General features: G+C 35.4%; 1 protein-coding gene across 27 annotated transcripts in view; it reads right to left on the minus strand.

Moving 5' to 3' along the window:
• GPHN (gephyrin) overlaps nucleotides 1-21,578 on the minus strand; it is a 270,378-nt gene that overhangs the window by 54,335 nt on the left and 194,465 nt on the right. For 9 of the 27 annotated variants that reach the window (XR_007889566.1, XM_051620174.1, XM_051620188.1 and 6 more), the window contains 3 exons: nucleotides 19,274-19,330; nucleotides 17,142-17,213; nucleotides 11,592-11,633 (listed from right to left, as the gene is read on the minus strand). The exons of 5 other annotated variants lie outside the window; for them this stretch is intronic. Coding sequence is in view for 21 of the 22 variants with exons in the window: in XM_051620174.1 (XP_051476134.1) it covers nucleotides 11,592-11,633; nucleotides 17,142-17,213; nucleotides 19,274-19,330 (171 nt within the window). In the remaining variant the exon portion in view is untranslated. The remainder of the gene's footprint in view (nucleotides 1-11,591; nucleotides 11,634-17,141; nucleotides 17,214-19,273; nucleotides 19,331-21,578) is intronic. 13 more of the 27 variants (XM_051620185.1, XM_051620181.1, XM_051620184.1 and 10 more) reach the window with 3 other exon arrangements.

Below are 21,578 nucleotides of genomic sequence, written 5' to 3' on the forward strand. Positions count from 1 at the left end.
TTCTCATTTATGGGAAAGTACATTGCTCCGCTTTTAGGAAAGCATGCAGAATGTGGAACCACCAGCAGAAACCCAAACATACATACAGACACAGAGGACTAAGGTACAGCAAAGGGAATGTGTTCGCCAAGCTGCAATGAAGGAAGCAGGGTATGCAAAGCACAGCAGCCATTAACAATTTAAGAACTCTGCTCCTCTAACTGTCTCTTAAACACAAGACAGGCCTGTTTATGAGGTATTGCCTGTACTAAACTTATAAAGTGCACAACTCATATAACCACTCCTTGAAACATCAACAGTATTAAGAAGACATTTATTCTGTGCGATGTGGGAAAGTATGCTGCTGCTTTTTTTCTACCTGTGATTTATTAATAATTACACAATCTGAGTTCTCTACAATATACCCTATGCACGTGACATTTGAATGGTCTCTCAAATACTTGCTTTAAATACATTTCTAATAGATTTCAGACCAGGTTGGATAGGGCCTTGAGCAACTTGATCTAGTGGGAGGTGTCCCTGCCCATGCAAGGGGGTTGGAACTAGATGATCTTTAAGGTCCCTTCCAACTCAAACCATCCATTCTATGATTCAAATCACACATCATCTAATTTATAACTCTACGGATTTTGAACAGTGTCTTTTGCCACAATATGCTTTCCCCCCTGAGATTGCAGCATACATTAATCAGTATCTGTAAATATATACATAAAATAAAACTAAACTATGAATAAAAATGTCTCATATTGGTGTAATACTACTATAACAATTGCTTTCGGCCTGTTATTCTAAACACTATATGTAAGGTTATAGTAGAAGCAAAATGAAAAATGTAATGAAATACGTTGGTTGGTTTCATTAAAAAAAATGTTTGAAATCTACTCTGAGTAAGAGACAATTGCCTTGACTGAATTCATATTGAATATAAAAATGAGGTTGTTAAAAAATTCACAGGAAAAGTCTATCTGGAATTGTGTACTTCAGAAAACATTTAACAAAGTATTTGAGGATTCAATACTCCTATTACAAGATGCAATCTTTCTATTTCAGGAATGCATTCCTATTCAAACAGCACTTTTACATTGAGCTGAGTATGCAAAGTCTGGAGTATGCTTCATGGTCCTCTGAATTAGGATTAAAGTCAGTTCAAAACTACAGAATAATTTTTTCTTGTTATACTGAGAAAACCTCTGAAAGGGAAAGTGAGCTCAAGGAATTTAACAGCAGCAGACATTACTCATAAACATATTTTTAAAAGGAGCAGCACTGTTGGTGGGATTCATCTCACCAAAATTTACATATGAATAATGTCGTATTATACACATGGAATTACACATTTAGAATCAGTAAGAAGAAATAAGCAAAAAATCACTTGAAGCCAAAAACATTTTAGGAACAGATTTAGGAACACTTACTAAGTGCTATGCTTGATAAACTGGACACTGAACAGAAGTCACCTTCAGATCTTGAATGTGCCTTTGTAACTTCAACCACATTTACTTCTCTTTTCTGAGATTTTTTCCTAGTCCCCTACACTTTACATAAAGGTATATTTAATTTTGATAATTGTTTCCTGGTAAACTGTGAAGACATACATGAAATGTTGTAGTCAGATTATGGTTTATTCTAACTACTGTTCAAACCGGATGGTGGAAATACACCATAGAAACATGAGGGCTGAATCAGTTCCTTTTACAGGAACAGTATAAAAAAAGGATAATATCCAATATTTGGAACTAAATGAAATGAAAAGGCCAAGGGTAGTTTTCTGAGATGCAAATAAGATGCTGATTAGTCATTGTCTCTCAACAGAAATGGACCTTGTCCTGGAGATGCAAAATCAGTATGTTTATCACTAGAAGAGGGTTCAAACAAAATCTTACACATCAAATAAAAATGCAAGCTGGAGGCCTCACTGAATGAGAAATCAGGAAGAACTGTGATACAGCAAAAAAGGAGATAAAATAGTAAACGGCTGGTCAGAAGGTTAATGGGAAAGGAAAACTGCTACTACAGACTGGCAGCACAGGTTAGTGAGTTAGTTAGTTAGATACTTAGTTGAGAATAAAAAGAGACAAAGAGAAAATAAGTGGGTTTTACTTCTTCACAGGAATTTTAATGAAACATTTACATTTGTATGAGAAAAAAAATATGAGCTGGATTTTGTGCTCTTAATAATATGAGACAGCATGCAGATATGCTGTACGAGTAACACTGGAAAGACATATTTCTGTGATATTTTTAGGGCTGTTCAGGGCTTATTCAAGATCATACTGGTTTTGTTCGGCAAAGCAGTATTAATTATAATACCCAGATATGGAGAGGACACACATCTTGCATAAGTGAAAGCCCTTATTAAATCAAGATATAAAAATTATACCCAAATAATTTGTGCACAACCTCTGACAGATATTTCTAACCTGTACTAACAGAATCCAAGTGGGATTTGTAAGACACAAGAAATCTCTAGGAACACTGTGCTTGGGAAAAGCAAAAGTTCTGTTACTTGTATTATAGCTCTGTACAAGTTATTTTATTTGTTCGAATGAAAATCTTAAACAATCCCCAAATGTCCTGGAAATATCTTCCAGTTTGAGCAGTAGACTGCAAATAAAGGCAGAGAGAATAAATTTTCTTTCCAAAGAGATACAAGAGAAGAAGGTTCCAGTTGTCCTTGTTTGCCACAGAAATGGGATTTATTTGCCTATTTGTTACAAATCTTTTGCTTTTAAATGGAATTTCACTTTTTTAATATTTCTCATTCTTGGCCCATCAACAGTCAATTTCAATGCAGCATTAAACCAACCAAATTTCCACATTACTGTAAAAACAAGGTAACTTTTTTCTTGAGGCATGACCCTCAAAATCAGAATTTTAAAATAAATTCTTCAATCAAATACAGTCAAACAAAATTGGCAAGTTGAACTGAAACCCAACATTCAGGAAAGTTCAGATCAATGCTAGGTGTGCAACTCTTATTTCTCCTTTGCCATGAAGGCATTGTGATTTCATCATACTTATTTTCAGCAGAGTTTCTGCAGGAAACAAGATAAGACTATTTCATTTTAATCTCTCTGTTCAAAAACCAGTTTCATGTTTTACTTACTAAACATTACCCAAACACTCTTCTGAATGGGAAATTATTATACTTCTTTACAGATTTCCCTGTTGCACTTGGTTCTACAACATAAAGCATCCTAATACATGTGAAATAGTTTAATTCTACAAAATCTTCGTGAAACCAAGGGATGACTTGATTTTACAAATGGGAAACTGAGACTCATAGACATCTACACTAAATTTAACCTGACATGCCTAGAGTTGGATTACAGAATGTAAAACCCCTAAGCCTTCATTTATTTTAACTGCATTTGGAGTGCTTAGCATATGTGAACATCAGATGTGTCTCAAGAAGGACACACAGAAAATGAGCAGTCCTGAAAGTGGTGTAAGAGGTTTTTCCAGCATGAAACATGAACTTTCCATTAACACGGAGACAGAAAATGCAATGTCTTCTGTGGCACCCATTCAGGACCTTCTGCTAGAGCATCATGTTTTCTGTCCCAGCAGACAGATCTCTACCTCCCGAGCTGAAAACAGGATAGCTGTAGTCACCTTTCAGCCCATCTGCTGCAACTGGGAAACACAATCCAGTTTTCTTAATATCTAGCTATTGTCATTATCTGAATAAATATTAGTAGGGAAGGGACAGAGGCCCATGTTGAACTTTTCGCTTCTGTTGCTTTCGTTTGTACCTGGCCTGAGGCCTACAGGCCTCCATCCCTTTGATCCAAGGTCTGTGGGAGTATAAAAGCATCCCCTTATTGCCCTTCAAAGGATTTTGAATCAAACTTGTAACTAGTAACAAAGCCTACAGCTCTTATTTCATGCTTATACTCTTACCTTTCTGGAGGCTGACTACACAGGTGAGTTTCCTTGCATTTCTATGTTAAAGAATATTTACACAGGAAAACAATACCAAGAAAACCAAACCAAAGATAAGCTGCAAAAGCCACCAATCAACTGATCAGTGAGTTTTCAGGCCTAAAGAGTCAACAAAAGGCCATCACCTGATTTCTTTCACTTTTAAAGCATCTTTAAAGATAAACGTCTACTTTTTCCAATAACATTTGCCAGTAACTTTAGTTGGATATTTTAATAGTTATTATCACTTTAAAGTGAATGCTTGACTTCTTTTTTAACTATATGAGCAGGAACAAAACATATGTTTTCCCATGTGGTTTAATCAGTAGTTCTGCAATGGCTTAACTCCAAAGTAGTTGATTTTAGTTAAGCTTAACATTTTTATTTGAGCTAGGAGCATAAAATTTGAAGGGCTTCAAGTACAAGAGCAAAAACCAGTGAATTCAGCTAATGGTAACAATATATGGTATATATTATGGACACATATATAGTATTCAGTGCAAACCTCAGACTTGGACACTCAATTATAAAAATTAATAAAGCTCTTTAAGATTCGAACTAGGGAGAAACAGCTGTAAGGAAAAATAAAGCTTCAGTCCGTGAATACATCTGAGCAGTAAGTATCAGTACACTAAACTCACTGTAAGAAAAGCTAGGTTTCTGTCTTTAAGTTGAAGCAGAAACACAGACTATAGCCCTCTGAAAAGGATCCTTAAAGTGAAATCAGAATAATCATGGACGAATAATGTGATCATTTCAGAGAGTTTATAAGCTATGGAAAGGAGAGCCTGGAATCGAGCAAACGCTGCACTGAGAACTGTACTGTCGTACTCAAGTTAGAAATTATATGTGAAATTGATGAGAAATACAGATGCAGAAAAAGCATTTCCATTTAGAATTTTGCTTTGAGCCTCAAAGGCTCAAAAGGATAAGTTTCCTTCACTGCTGTCTTGAATTAGGCAGTGTGGATTGCAAGGTCCAGCAGCAAGCACCCATAGCTACTATGTGCCTGAGAAGAGAATATGAATTTGGCTGGACTTCTGGCAACACTGAATTTTGGAAATTCATAGAAGAGAGAGTGAGATGGAAAATACTGTGAATAAGGACATTCTTTCTGCCCTCCAGCTCTTAAATGAAAAACTTTATGGTAATTTTGCTTAGCAAAAAAAACCCTGTTCATGTTACAAAACTGCGTTTGAAATACTGGAAAAACAGGAATATAATGTAGGGAGCACTGACGGGAACCCACTGACATTTGAGGTGTATGTTACTGACACTGCTGTGTACATCTGATTTGATTTCCATGTCTTAAAACTGACACTGTCCACTAGAGATACATGTAAGTTAGATCACATGTATGGCATTTTACATCAGTGATTACTCCAAAAGCCATAATACCACTGTAATAGAAGCTTTGTTCTACTTTGATTTATTACTATTTCAGACTCTAGACTAGTTTTCCATAGATTCCATTACTGAAGCTGACTCTTCACATTGCTTTGGGAGCTGAACCTAGAAAGCAGTTGTGCTGAATGTTATTAGCAGTGTAACAGAATACAAACTGATGTCTGGCTTCTCTAACAAACTGATGTAAATAGTAAAATCCAACAAATAAATGCTAAACATGGTATGCTGGTGAGCAGCTTGGTACTGGATTTAAAAAGAAAAAAATGGTTGTCTGGAAAAGAAATCTCATTTATATCTAATCAAGTTAGTTTTGATGCCATACAGTCCAAGGTATGGTAGAACACAAGCAAATGGAAAAACCCCCTTTCCTTAAATGGTTGCAATTATAGAGAAATTATGATAAAACATTTGGAAAATGCAAATGTAGATTACATACTTGAGTCTAAACCATAACCAATCAAAAGGAAAATGACATTCATAGCTCCCTGAGCTGATCTAATTTGTTTCATAAAGGACCATACATCTCTACCATAAGGCGGGGTGAAGAAAGGGAAAAATTCAGGGACAGGCATTTAAAATTGAATAATAAAGACTTGGGTTGAAACAAAAAGCAAAGAACTTTAAAGTTCCAGATAGGGAATGATGAAAATTATTTCTGAATTACTTGATTTTTAGAATATAGAAATGTATATAATATCTAAGATGTCATCAAAGCTATTAATACATATCTCGATCAGATTATTGCAATAACACAATCCTTCCTGATGTAACTTGAAGTTTTGCCATTTTCTCACTCATGAGCTGTCATTAATGCCTTTCTTGATAGGACATCTGGCTCTTGTAGATACAACAGCTCTCTAAACTAGTATGGCAGGGAGAACACTCCAGAAGGTATTTCGTGCTACTAACTGAAACAACAAGAATGAAGATAGAACTAGTAAAATTTTCTACAAAACAGGAAACTAGATCACTGACTTTTATAAATTTTTGCATTTTAATGCACACCGAGGGAAACATGTAACTCTACAAGAACTAATTTTAATTAATTATTTTTTCTTAAGCCTAGAATGAGGTACTACTTTTAAAGCAAAATGCAACAGAAAAAAATGTAATTCTTTAAATGGCGATTGCCAAACTGAAAGCTTTGACTTCTTGTTCATGTTTGAAAGAGAAATATCTTCAAATTCTCATTTTACATAAAATCTCATTGTTCTATTAGCAACTGCAAAAAAATAAAACAGAAAACCAGGACTAGATTGCAACAATATAGTTGGAAAAAACCCAGATGATGAGTGGATCCTTACCAGCTCTCTTGTGCTCATTTATTTGCAGCTTGGCAGCAAATTCAAAATGCTGGGCTTACTGTGCGTGCACACATTAAGGATTCTCTTGAATCTCGCTGTCAAAAGTAGTTCTCTCTGCCCTTAAGATATAAGTGGTCGATTCACCTGCAGATCAGTTGTGATATGTAGTACAGATTTATAATGGATATCAACAATGAACTTAACGAACTGTACCTAAAACTGAATTCTAGGTTCTATACCGTGGTAAAAACCTGGAAGTCAGAGAGGCAGTTCTTGGTCTTTCAGCAGTGCTTTCTATTTAAACTGGCCTAAGCAGAAGGAGAAACAGTTTCTCACCTGGCCTTAGTTCTAAAGAACAAGATTTAGTTATTTACAACATTTTGTAATGTACATTATCTAGAATACTTGAACCTAGAGTACCTAGAAAAAAACGGACTTCTGAAGTTAAATTCCTGTGGCAGGAAACACTATTTCCTCTTGTTCTCTGAATACTTCTCAAAAGCAATTCCCTGTACAGGTACCCTGTTCTTGTATTATCAGGTAAGATAATACAAGTCTCTGTTGTTTTATTAACAATTCTAAGAATACAATCAAATCCCACTAATCAGTATGCAGCCAGAACATATTCCTAAACTATTTTTACGGAAGGAATGCGCTCTGTGGGAGAGAAACTAATGTAGAACTTTGCAGATCTTTCACAACAGAAGGGATCATGTTCTAACCACTCAATGAGGCTGAGTAAAACATATATAAAGCTACAGACCTGAGCGTCTTCCTTTCTAAAAAACTTCTTTTTTTTTTTTAAGAAAGCAGGGCACAGCACTGCAGTGAACATTTTGCTGCCACTGTACTTTTCAACAAGCAGATCACTAGGTTTCCTTCATTACGCTTTTAGCCAAACATACAGCGCATGCAAAAGCCAGAGGAGAGAGAGAAAGAGAGAGAGGGAGGGAGAGAGAGAGAGAGAGATTGATGCTGGTAATAAAAAGTCTGAGATACAAATAAGGAATTAAAAATGGGGTCATTGTGTAATACTACCTAAGTGTAACTATATAAATTAGGAGACTATGGACCTTCATTGATCAATCCGTGGTATTTTTAAGATACAAACTGAAGTAAGTGTACTTCTAAAAATGTAAGTGAAGCCTATCTGATTTAATAATTTCTTAAGTGAACTACTGCTATTAAAAAAAAACAAAATAGTTTTGTGCCAACTGGATAATAAGCAAATTACAGGTATTTTACACATGCATCATACTGCACAACTGTTAAGTCAGCATAATTCCTTATTAATATTTCTACTCTTAGAAAAATAATTTAAGTAGTCCTGCAAACATTTACAAAAACTAGAGGCATGAAGCTAAATGGTTTTCATAAAGCAGGAAAAAACTTTATTGTACCTTATGAAATTTAAAGAGAATATGAATTTATATTTTATCATTATACTGTTTGAGAGAAATAAAGCTTTACTTCTCTTGCCACAAGGGAACAACTTCTAAAAGAAACTCACTTTGATTTAGCTGAACTGAACCAAAGACAGCATTTCATTCTAGACAAGTGGAATTGTTCAGCTGCTGACTGGGGCTAAGAAGGTATATAGCACTACTACTCTAGAATGCCTTAAGTTCAACAAAGTATGAAAACCTTTTTGTAACTAAAGGTAAGCAGAGGTTTTTTAAAACTTTGTGCCCTTTCCTCTCAAATAGGCATCAACTTGACCACACACACACTTTCACCAGTGCAACTGGCGACAACAAAGAGGAACATGTAAAAAGAAATTTTTCCTAATTATTGGACTCTGAGATGCAAAACAGCCTCTCCAAGGATGTTTTCTGTGAGAAAAATCAGGCAGCAAATTCCACCTCAAATTCTTCACAATGCAGAATACACAGATGCCAAGTTTCTCTTCCACTGGAAGATCCTTCATTTCTTCAATCAAAGACCTTCTGTGTAACAGCAGAAAAAAATCCCTGATAGTACACTCACTTTCCTTTTTGGCAATCTTAGCTTGAGGAGTGCCAATTATCCAATTTCAGAGCTATTCTCAACAATTAAAATTGTAAGGAATTTTCTTATGATGAAGGTATAGTGTCTATTTCTGAAAAATAAATTTCAGAAATCGTTTATATCAGATTGTAATTTTTTATCTTTCATTGTACCTTTGTCTGAAGGTACATTCAGCTGAATTCCCACAGCACTGATTCCATTTCTCTCATTTCCGGTGTCCTCTGAAGGTCCAAAGCTATTTGGTGATGACATATAAAATTAAGATGCTCTGAACTTGGTGTTTAAGAATCAGCTTAAGAAAAATATTTCTTGGAATGAGAACCACAGAAATAGGTATAGACACGAGAAACAACCGTGACATCATATCAAAAGTGTGGTCCATTTTTCCCCCTGGATAATGACACATTATGCAATACAACATAACTCCTTCCCCTTGATCAACACTAATGTTTGGCTTTTGGACCTGATTTTATAAACATCTCAGTTTGGGAGAATTTCTATCACATAATTTATAGGTTGTTTACTTACAGCAGCCTTTCCCGTTTTTCAAAGTAATAGCAGATGACATTGAGCATTGTTGGACCCGTGTCCTGACATCAAGCTATATTTCTGAATGAAGAGTCTCTTACAAAGTTAGAAACTGCACTACAAATCCTTTATGGACCCCAGAGAATCTCCAGTCCCTCCTTGCCTCTTCAAGTAACTACAATTGACACAGAGATCTTCAGTTCAAATTGACTGGTTTCTTTAGATCTGGCATTGGCTCAAACGGTCTGTTGAAAATACACAGGGTGCTATCCTGTCAGTAGAGAAAAATGTATCTGTACTTTTTTTACACCTTCAGTTTGCAATTTTAAAGTGGTCTTGCACTGTATGTTTCATAAGCCTGACATTCTGATCAGCTGGAGATTTTTTAACTGCATCACAAGATCCAGTTCACCAGGTAGCCAGGTTATCTGCATTTCAGTTATGAAGGTCTTCCTTTTGGACAGAGCGTAAAGCACTAACTGCTTGTAAAGTGTCCCGGTGTCACCCTGATGCTTCAGCTAGCAGACTCTTTGCTACAAATTGCAAAGCCATCCTTGACTGACAGTGTTCTCAAAGTTTTCATGGACTTAATACTCCAATTTTCTTCTTCTGTTGTGTCCAAGATCACTAATTGGTACTACAGCCTAATAGCTTCAGAGAAGAATATGTAATTTTTGGAATCTGATCAAGCAGAAGACCTATACATGTCAACAAGTCACCAGCCACAATAACTTGGTTTGCATTTCTTTCAAAGTCAGTGATCCTTCCAGAATGTGAAAAGGAAACATGGCCGAAATTTCAATCAAAGCAAGAATAATCCAGTTTCCCTGAAAGCAGCTTATTTACTGCATAATCCGTAAGCGCATGATCACTTTTTTTGCTGATGTGAACTATCACAGTTGGATCCTTTGGAAACAGTGTCAAGGTGAAATGCCTGTTGAACTAGAGCTTGTTCTTAATTTCATGCAGATCATTTAGAAGAACATCTGCTTGAGTGAGGATGGCGCTTGTCTTGCATCTGTAAGCACTAAACTTAAATTTCTTGCTCCTGTTACAGCTTCAAAAAAAGTGTCTTTCTATGTGTATTAGCATTACATAGGTATTGCATATTAGTGTTTTGCTGATAATAATGACAAAAACAGTGAGCCTTCCATATAAGACAGTAATGAGGCACAATAAACTGCAGAATGTGTATCAGGCACTTTTAAGAACACACATCTAATTATCTTTAAAATTACTTGTCTCCAGGTGGAGCCAGATGGTAATAATTTATCTATGACAGGAAAACTGGTAAGCATCTTTGTCTTAAAGACTTTTGTAAGATCTTTTGCTTGCTCATACAGTGAAACTAGAAAAACCTTGCTATTACTAAGGATAAAGAAGTGCTGGGAATGATTGCTTGAGAAGCTGAACCTTTGAGAACAAATTAGACACATATCAGTGAGGTATTGTTTACACACAGATCTTCCTGCTTAGGAACAAAGTGACTTAGTAGGAGATGCTCATTAATAGCACATTCACATCAGGTCTAGAACTTGGCCCTCTGCGAGACAGAGTGAACTACTATTTTTTTTTATGAGATCTTAAAAATACATAATAAATAACCGTATGTGCTCAAGACTGATTCAACACTGCAGAAAACCTCATGTCCATCTTTTGGTACTCATCCATTACTCACTTATAATATGCTGAACCCTAATCTTTACACAGTGGGTCATGGCATTAATTGGACAGTATTTTATGAATTCTGTTTTTATCCCTCGATGTAGTGAATTCTAGTTTATCATAACATCTTTCTCCTTTTCCACCCATCCTAATTACAACTAATTTTTCTTTTCATTTCTTGCTAAGATGGTACTATACCTTATTACAGAAGACTGTCATGAAGCTGATATGGAACTGTTTACAACAGTATATTAATTTTTACAGGTAGTGACCCAAGCCAGAATTTTGGGACTTAATAATGAACTTCAGATATCCTAAACACACCTGTATCTAGGCATGCAATTAGTAACCAGAATGTGATGGCCATCTTTACAGAGTCTTTCCAGTTCCACGGACTGAAAATAAATCAGACTAACCAGTGAAGAATTTTGTAGTCTGGACATCTGTAAATTTATTACTTTCCTTTTAATGTATGAGGTAATTAAGGATGCTTCTATTATGTAATTTATGCCTGCATGTGTAGTAGCAGTTGCCTAGCTAGTCTGCACATCATGGTGGTCCCAGACTGGTGATTTTAAAACCATGCTGAACACGGTTGCAGATTGGTCATGCAAAATCTGCCCCCCAACAGCTGATTTTTCCCCACTTGTGCACAGTGCAATGCAAAAAAAAAGAAAAAGGTAAATAAAACAAACAAACAAAAAAGTGTGATGGGCGAGCAGGTCGACTGTGTGAGAGAACACGTGCAAGGTATACCTCAGAAACACTATAGGTGGATGAGCACGAAGGGAGCCGAGCCTGGTTGTGCAGTGGGGAAAAGAAAACATTGTTAAAAAAGAAATGGTGACACAGTAAGGGTCTCAGAAGGTTTTCTGTATAGGTGGTTCCAGAAACTGAGATAGTAGCAGGGGGTTCATTAAGTTTCCATGACCAGCTATTTCAGAAACTCCAGATTTATGCCTTTTAAGGTGGAAGCTTCTTAACAGGGAAAAAAAAAAAGTATCATGTTTATCAAGTAATTAAAACTAATGATGAATCTGAAGACAACTATCAATCCTCCCTCCTCTAAATAACTGACAACACTACCTTTAGGACAATAAGGTATTCTAGGATGATGCTTTACCAGCCTCTTCCCGTTAAAACGATCCATTTTATTCTAACTCTGCAAAAGGACAATGTGAAAACCCACCAGAGGCCCTGTTCTTTCCTGTACATTGTTATGTTTTCAGATGCTCAGACCCAACACTTTGACAATTTTCTTCAACCTCGTTGCCTAAAAACCAGAGTAACCTGCCAAGTTAAATGACTAATGGCCAGACACAGGTCAGTAGAAATTTGCAGATTACATCCTTAAGCAACATAAAGTGCTGTGATTCTGCAGGGACACGCTCCGCTGTCAAAAGCTTTCAGCACACACACAAGTTAATTGGTAACACTACAGTTTTACTGATTGGTTAAGAAAACTTTGTTTATACAAGATATCCATTTTATATATTATTAACCACGCAATCATAACTCAAGTATTAAAAAAGGACTCCCTGGTTATTTATAGAATGTCTTTTTCCTAAAAATCTGAAAATCCATTCTTTCGTTGAAAACACTTCATTTTGCAACTACAAAGAGTAGCCTGAGTTTTGGTTGTCTTTTTTTTTCTTAACTTTTGTTAGATTCATAATTATCTGGTGACAACTGCTTGTGAAGAGTAAAAGCAGCTTAACAGACTTAATTTTGAAAAATAATGGTTCTTGTAAGTGCATGAAAAATCTCTTGATTTTTTTCTAGGGGTGGAAAAATGAATTATCAGAAGTCACAGCAAAGCAGGAAAAAAAAAAAAGGGAGAACCCCTTCTGACAGAGCAAAAATTGTTTCTAGAAACATTGCTTTGAAAATTTTCTAAGATAAGGTGTGCTTTTGCTTAGAACAGGTGTTCTGCTATTCACCTAAAATTTTGGGATGAATCTCTAATCAGGATTCTTATAAATAGTGTCCAACCATTGTTCCCATGCTTTGTCTTGCAACAACTCGGAAAAAGAAGAACTATTTGCTTCAGTTTTGCAGGTGAGGATCTGAAGAAGGCAGTTAACAGCAAGAGACATCCCAGCAACATGTTTTTTAAGTCTCAGCAACTAGATAAACAGAAAGAACAAGGATGGGGAGGATTTGAATCTTGCTTGCAAAGTCTGGAAGAACTTGGCTCATCTTGCCTACTCCTTACACTTAGAAGTTATCTTCTCTTAGACAACTGCTGTAAATAGAAGGGATCTGCTATAAGAGAAGACTCTCCTTGTCACAATTATCCTGTGACCTAATTATACATATTTTCAGTAATATCTAGGCTAAACTTAAAATTCAACTTCAGCCTTATTCCTATTAGTACTTAATAACTTTAAACATTCTTGTGCTGTTGTTTTTTTTTTCATAGTTTCAGTTTTATAGAGGCAGATAATACTTCCTTCACTAAGATATCTGTGTATTTTGTTTCTCCCTATGCTCAAACACACACATACACTGTTCCTTAATAACTCAGTCTCACTCACTCAAAATTATTTTTTTTCTTATTCATATCTGTATAGACTCTCAATTTACTTATGTTATTTTCTAATAATGATGAAATCGAAGGTATGCTCAAGTGTCCTGGTCTCAAAATGATCTGATGTTCTTGAGAAGAGGATTATGGTCATATCAAATCTCTGCACACAGTGATTCCTGTTTGTTTTATTTTTAATAGGATCGTACAATGAGACTGTTTTATCTGCTGCACGCTTACAATTTCCTGATAATTTCTATGTCATACTAGTCTCCACTTTTAAGCACCTGATTTCAGCATTTTCTAAGTGTATTGCTATTAACATAAAATATCAATACTTTTCTAAGCTCCTTTGATGATTCTGCAATCTATCACCTACTACTCTGCTTAAAATCTGTTGTAAAACATGAACGCTAGTGATCATTTCTTCCAGTTTGAGAGAGGGAGTAGCTCTCCTTAGTTTGCATGCTACCTGACAGCCCTACACACTACATCAGGTGAAGCTAATGTACTAACATAGAAGCTGTTGGGCTCTTTTCCCCATGAACATTCAAGGGGCCACATTGTCAGTCACAGAAACTCCCCACTGTGAGAATGATTTTAAACAGGCCTTGCCTCTTTACACCAACTCAGAATTTTGTTCAGAGGCTGCTAGAGCAATTTGTTGTTAGCGTGAGGGCCTTACTGGCTTGAACCAGATCTTTAATAATGGAACATTAAGACCAGGAATAAAAGCCCCATAAATGTAATCCTTCATCATGATCAAAGAAGACAGGTGCTTAAAGTAAGATTGAGCACTGCATGCAGGAGACTGTAGACTCTGAAAGATACAGTTCTGTATGAAAAATGATAATCCCAGTTTCATTAAATATCATCTATGGACATTATTTAGCCTGTATTCTGAGAACATTCTTCTTGAACAAAATCAGAATCTTTGATTGGAAACCATGCTGGTCAAAAGCCACACAAAAAATTGTTTGGCATATTACTTGGGAAGTCTGTGCAGAACTTCATCTATACTTAGATTCTATTTTATGTATTTATTTATTTTTCTGATGGGCTTTCCATAATATTTTTCTGCAGAATTTAAACTTACATTTAAAATTCTTAGTCTGCACAATTACCAAAAAAATAAAATAAAATCTTCAAAACACAGCTTGAAGCAGTATTGTTCTGTTGAATTTCAGCTGAACTCCACATTTTCAGGAAAGTATAAATTTTAGCAGGTATTATGAGTTCTAAAATATAAATCAGTCAGCTGTTTCACTGTTGATCATCTCAGTAGCTAGTGCACTTAGATGCTACAGCTACATTGATTCATACAGTATAGGAATGTGAATATGACCAAGTGACAAAAGACTGCTTTTTCTAAACGGTTCAGCTTCAAACACAGGTCTCTGGGAGGGGCTAAGGGATTAAGCCATGAAAAGAACTGAAACAGCTGTAAGGAAGATGAAGATCTCAAGAAGAAATGGAAAAACAGATCTCAGGTCAGGATAACTTTTTCTGTATATGGTTATGCATTACTGCTCATATTAAAAGCAGTGTTTTAAATGAAAACTACTCAACCCCCCCAAACTGCTTAATTAACTCAATTTTTCAAACATGTTTTCAGTGTAATTTTATTTTAAATATCTGGCAGGCTTTAGAACTTTTTGGTGGAATCTGAGATATGCTGCAGAATTCCAGTGTTTCCTACAGATTTCCAATGGCCTTTAAAGGTAATCGGGAAAGCATGCCTTTGCAATACATTTTGAAACAAAGGTTCCACCTTAATAGTACACTCAATCGTGCAATAGCATTTCATTTTCACTTATGGGCTGGCCATCAGATACTACATGCTCCCCCTCCCCCATCATTCAATACAGTTGTCACCTTGTAGCAGTATTAACTTACATCTAAACCTCTTTTCAAAAGCAGTATGGAAGAGATGAAAATTCTTTTAAAGATGAACTGTTAACAGATCCAGCATTATTTTCTTTCCAATTGTCCACTATTTAGTAAGGACTTGTTCTGTTTTTTGATCAGTCATTCGTATGCTGTCATTTCAAACCTTGCCTGATCTAAAACATCCATTATTAAAGCATGGATCAGACTGGCAGCGACAAAGCAGCAGATTTTAGTTACATATTATATTTGTAATGTGTCCCGCTTGTTTTAAGAAACTTGAAGGGCATATGCAGAATATATGGAACATTTCTTAGTTCACAATCTGACTTCCTCCCTTACACTGTGTAGGTTTTGGCCACAAAATAACAGACCAAGCGGCACAGAGGAACAGGACAATTTAATGACAACTAATTCCTCATGGCAAATTTAGTCACAGTTTTTAATTTTAAAGCTCTCTCCATGTCATATTCTGTGAAATATTGTGTGATCAGAATAACTTTTTTTGTAGTACAATTTTTTCTGGCTTTATTCACTAGTACTAAATCATTAACTTAAGAGTGAGGACTGTAAAATAAAGGAACTTGCTTTGTCCTGATTATGACTAATAAATTTGGGTTTCCGCCAAATCTAAAATATCACACAGTTCATTCTCCCAAAAACTTGATTCTTAAAGATTTGGCAGGGCAAAGATACAGTCTTTTAATTAAATTTATTTTATAGAAAGCTGCAATATATTTGCAGCTCAATTTCCTTGTATTTAACCTGCAAAAGGGACTCAGGGACTTTATTTGACAACAAGCAGAAATCAGCTTTATGTCAGATACATAGCTGGATTTGCAAAAGCATCCAAAAGAGGTAAAAGTTATCAAATCATGATCATTACCAAATTCATCTTGCACTATATAATTGTAGTGGATTATGCAATAGAATGATAGTGCTAGATTGACAACAGTCATAGTATATGGAAAACAAACAGGACATGCATCTAAAGAAATTATCCTCAGAATCTTCACTGGATGGTTGTACAAAGGGATAGATGGTTACTAACTTTCACATCTACTATGCTCACAACTGTTCCTTTTTTCTAATTTGCATTATACATTAAATTATTTGGCTTAAACTAACTTCTGTAGAATTGCTGAAAACCTGATCTCAATTGATGAGGTGAACGACTGAACACATGATACTGCTGTGTATTATATGTTGGATTTGACTTGCTTTCTTAAATACTGAAAAATGGGCAACTTTGTAGAGGTGTCATGACTAATATTAGATCCTAATCCTTTTTAAATTTTTTTTTCACTGAAGAACAAACCTATTGCATGAGAAATACGCTGTATAATTTTTTTCTGTTAAGAAAAAAGCAACATAATTTGCATAGCTGGCATTAAACCAAACATTTAACAATTTTTTTTGTGAGATAAAATAGGGGCTCAAAAAGATTAAAGGCAAAGACAGAGGTACATGTGAACCTATATGCTCTTTTATCAGCCATAGTTTTCAGTTCAGGTAAGGCTATCAATCATTGGAAGAAGATATTTTTATCCTTTAAATTAAGCATATTAAATTTTTGTTGCTAAGTTTAATATTTAGGAAACTTTTAGATATGCAACTTCCATTTTGGAAAGGGATTTTTTTTAATTGCTGGAAAGCCAAGCAGTTTGTTTAGCATTCATTAAAATGAAGTAGGATATTCTTTTAAACAAATCCTGTCAATTAGGTTTCTCACAAACATTAAAATGAAACCCCAGCTAGAAAAGAAGAACACATGAAAGCAGAAAGAGAGAGAGAGAAAAGAGTAAGATGGGGATGAGGGGACAAACCAATCAGATTTGGTGTTACCAGCCAGTGGAAGTTTTAAAACAACAGATCACCGAGTGAAAGCGTACATTTACTGGGAGAGAGCATCCTTTGACATTGCCTTCTAGGTGATCTCTGAGCTCCTCCAGCTTTCCATGGAGCTACATGTAAACATCAGAAAATGAATTGAAAAAGCAACCTGTTCTCTTGTCACTTTTTTTTTCTTCTTTTTTTCTCTTGTTGTTTGTTTTCATGGGGGTTTATTTTGTTTGTTTTGTTTTTAATAAATCATAGCATAACACATTTCTCACTGCCTCTGGCAAAACGTTTTGAGACATCAAAGGGCTTTGAACAACACAGACATACAAGTTCACTAAACTCGGAATCTGGAAACAAGGTATTTTTGCTTGACTAACATGGCTTTTATTAGTCCAGGAAAAAAATGTGAACAATCAATTAACAGGTCATTCTAGAGCTACTGAATCTGTGTTACATTGTTACTTTATTTATTTATTTCCTTGTTTGTTGGTAAGGTTGTGTTCTAGAATATATTTCCATAAAAAGTAACTTTTTAGAAGTAAATTTTAATGTTTGGGAACCTGAATCAGGACTTCCCATTTTCTAGAAGGATATTCCTGTAAGATTTTTTGTCTAAATGTATATATTTTGGGTCATGAAGTTAAATCCTAGGCAATCAGATACAGAAATAATAATTGTAAATTAGGTATCAGTGAGTGTCCAAAAAAATAATAGGTGAATCCCATCACCTAAGTAAGCTACATCTTCTGCACATGTATATGCATTCAGCATTTACAATGCATTACACATTTATAATGGTATGTGATGACCTGTTAAAATGTACAGGTCAAAGAAATTACATACATGGTTTTCAAAAACAGCAGAGAAACTGTGGCTGTCTTGTATTTTTGTCCACATGAATTCAGTGGTCCCAAATGTCTTCCATTTGAAACAGTGCCTCCTTCAGGTAGAGTGCTCTTCTCATCTACATGGAAACGAAACCCTCCTTTCAAATCACAAGATAAAAAGATAAAGCCTTACAGACAGTGAGGAATGCTACAGATGCCTCCAGCTATAACATGTATAAACAACTGGCTTCTTTTTCTACACTGTGATCGAATTAAGTGGTGGCAATACTGGTAGGAGTTGCATAATTAATCCTTCCCCTCCCCTTCTTTATGCTCAGTGAAATTACATTTTCACAAAGAGCAGCTGTAGAGAAGTGTTAGAGAAAAGAGAGGATGGCTTGTCCTGGAACAAAGGCAATATACTCACATACAAAACCAAGCCAAAAGATGAAAAACCAAAAAGGCAGGAAAGGCAAGGAGAGTGCAGAAGAAAAATGAAATCGTGCTTGAGAAAGCACTGAAAGGAAATAAAGTAAAAAAAACCAAACAACAAAACCCATATGGCTGAAAAAGAGGCAACTGTTGAGATGGAACATTAACAGAATGGCCTGGACTGCACATGACCAGCATCTCGGTATAGAATGACTTACATTTTAAACCATTTATTAGTGTGTAACACTATGCACAGTGTGTACTGATGTAGACATCTGCTTGTTTTGTTAAGTGCTCTAAATATTTGAGTATGTTTGTATAAACGTAAGAAAAGGCAGAAGGGGCTAATTATTAGCAAAAACAGTGGCTTCCTTCTTATTAGCCTCACATGAATCTCTCTCTCATTTCCTCTTTTTACTCTCATTTTTTCTGATTTTAAAGGCTAGATATACATGAAATATTCAACTCTCTTGTAATAGTCTTTTGCAGAATTAAATGCAAAAAGTGTGAGGACTATAGAAGTTTGATTTCATTTCAAGGTGGGAAGCAGTAGTCTGAAGATGAATGCCTGTTACACTTCTCCATGTAACAGGCAGTTAAGAGACAACAAGCAACACAGATCAGAGAAGTGGTTTAATCATGATCATCGAATTACAGGCACTTCAAGAAAGTTGTTACTATCTCTTATTTACAGTGACATTCAAAGCTAACTAACTGGCAGCCTGCCTTCAGTAGGTAGCTCTGTGTGTAGCACAGAAACAAACAAAACGTGACCCAACAGTGATAAGAATACGGAAATAAAAATGATGGGATGGTGAGAAATGGAAAAGCCCCTTCCCTCCCTCCCCTCACCTCCCCCTTCAAAAGGAAAAGTGTAGGCTATAGAAGAAAACTTGCAAAATAAATGTTAGAAACATATTTACTTTGAGGGATCCAACTCTACTAGCAACTCCTTTGCTTTCATCCGGCCGTCTAATTTGCTACAATGGGGGAAGATGGGTAAAAAAGACAGAAGAATAAAGAAAAAGTGAACTTAAAAAAATTTCCACACAATCAGTTAGCAGTACATGCAAGACATCAATTTGACTCTCTGAGACACCTCTAGAGGACAAAGACACAGACTCTAATTTCTGGAATAAATGATGCTTTATCATGGCATTTTAAACTTGCTTTGTTGATAATTTTTATTTCAATGTATTACCAATCTGGCACATACGTTGCATGCTGAATTCACTAACAAATACATGTTACTTATCTGATTTGCATATGAAGAATAATGAAGTTCTAAAACTCTAACTGAAGAAAAAAACAGCCTATACCTTTCACAAATCATATGATCAAAGTATGCTACAACTGGGAGTGTCAGGCCTGGCAAGTATCATGGTTGATACCTGACAGAATGTAATACAGATTCCTACTGACCCAGGCCTAGAGATTTTAGCCACTGCTAACAAGATTCCCAGTTAAAAATTATGCTGCCCAACCAGAAAATTTTAATGCCAGACCAACATTAGATTTTTATTTTAAATATACCACACCTGTCCCCCAACATTTCCTACCTGATTACTTTTCCTTTATTATATAGATTTTTTTCCTAGATGATGCAGAGGATGGAAGAATCAAATGAGATAACTTCTCAAAATGCTTTGTACTGTTAGAAGCATGTAAAATAAAACATTCATTTACAGCAAGTTCTTTTCAGAGCTGCTGAATCCAGTAAATGTATTTCTTATTTACTGATAAATTAAATTTGTGTCATGTCATTTGAAGTAGAGAGGAAGAAGAAAATAAAAATGACTTTAGGGATATACTTCTAGTCTGAGGCAAGACTGAATTGAAAAGCTTTTTTCATCAGTTAGTTGTTTCACAGGTTATGTAAAACAAAGTCCCAGAGAACTGAGGTGAACCCTTTCAAACCACATTAACTGTCTTCTTAAAAAAAAAAATCTCAACAAGGAAACCAAAGACGGAATGAACCATGAAAATTCAACTATGCTTTATGCTCTCTAGAGCACACCACCAGGAGCACAAGTTAGATTGCCACTTTTTGTTTTTACCTGACCCATGGAAAATGTAGAAACAAATATTCAAAACACAGTCAACTGAAGGCTTTTTTTTACTTGGCCTAGATTCTCAAGAAAATAATGCAACTAAGCAATACATTAACAAGTTAAATAGTACTGATACAATGTCCACTAACAAAATACACTGGAAACATTTACGTAAATTGTTGCTTCCTTCCCTGGTTTTATGGCATTAAAATAGTATCTGTTTTGAACTCCCAAGTGAAACACCCACACTACTGTTTTGATGGGACTCAAGGCAAATCTCTAATCAGTTCTAGTACACTGAAGAAGAAAAAACTTTCATTCTTAAATAAAATATGTCTCATTTAGAAGACAGATTCAATTAAAACATATGCAGTTGTAACCTAGTTGGTATATTTCTCCTAATTAAAAAAAAAAAAAAAAGAAAAAAAAGAGAACCTGAAGAGAAAAAAAAGATGGCTTATTTGAAAAGAAAACAAGAGGAGTTAGAGCAAAGATACTTGGCCTAATACCCTGGCTGAGACATTAGCAGTCCCAGACAATTGGACATAATGAAGTAGAACCCCAATTCATGTTACTAGCTTGAAACTTTTTTCAAAATTAATATATTCAATTCTGTTTTAAAAAATGAGAAATAAGAAAAAGTAAATGCTGATAATCTCACATAATGACATGGAACTAGGACATTAAGAAAAATGCTACATACCAAAGGAACTTGGGGAAAAGTAAGTGACAGCAATATGCATTTCCCTTCAGGGAAAAATATTTTCTTCTGCTACTTACCAATGCGGGTATTGTGGCCGCTCAAGTTGTCCTGAAGGTTTAGTATTCAGTCAGAAATGAGACAGAAGATACTACAGGTACATATAACTGAAACTTTTTACTCTTACTTTCTTGAAAATACATAGAGAAATACATAAGCAATGTGTACACTGAGAGCAATTAAATTCTAGATGCTTGAAAATATAAATTACAAGGAGACAGCCTAAGGTCAACTCGTGTTTTACACCCATGGCACAGTTAATATACATGGTAACCTGTTTTCTACAGGAACCTTGCAGAATGCAACTTGGATGACTATTGCACAAAGTATACTACAGCTGTTCTGGGAATTAAATAGGGTATTACCAAGAAAGCAAGGGACAGCAGAGATACATTTTTTTTTTTTTTCATGGCAAAT

This window comes from Apus apus, chromosome 5, assembly GCF_020740795.1.
Source record: "Apus apus isolate bApuApu2 chromosome 5, bApuApu2.pri.cur, whole genome shotgun sequence".
In the NCBI taxonomy this organism is placed as follows: Eukaryota; Metazoa; Chordata; class Aves; order Apodiformes; family Apodidae; genus Apus; species Apus apus.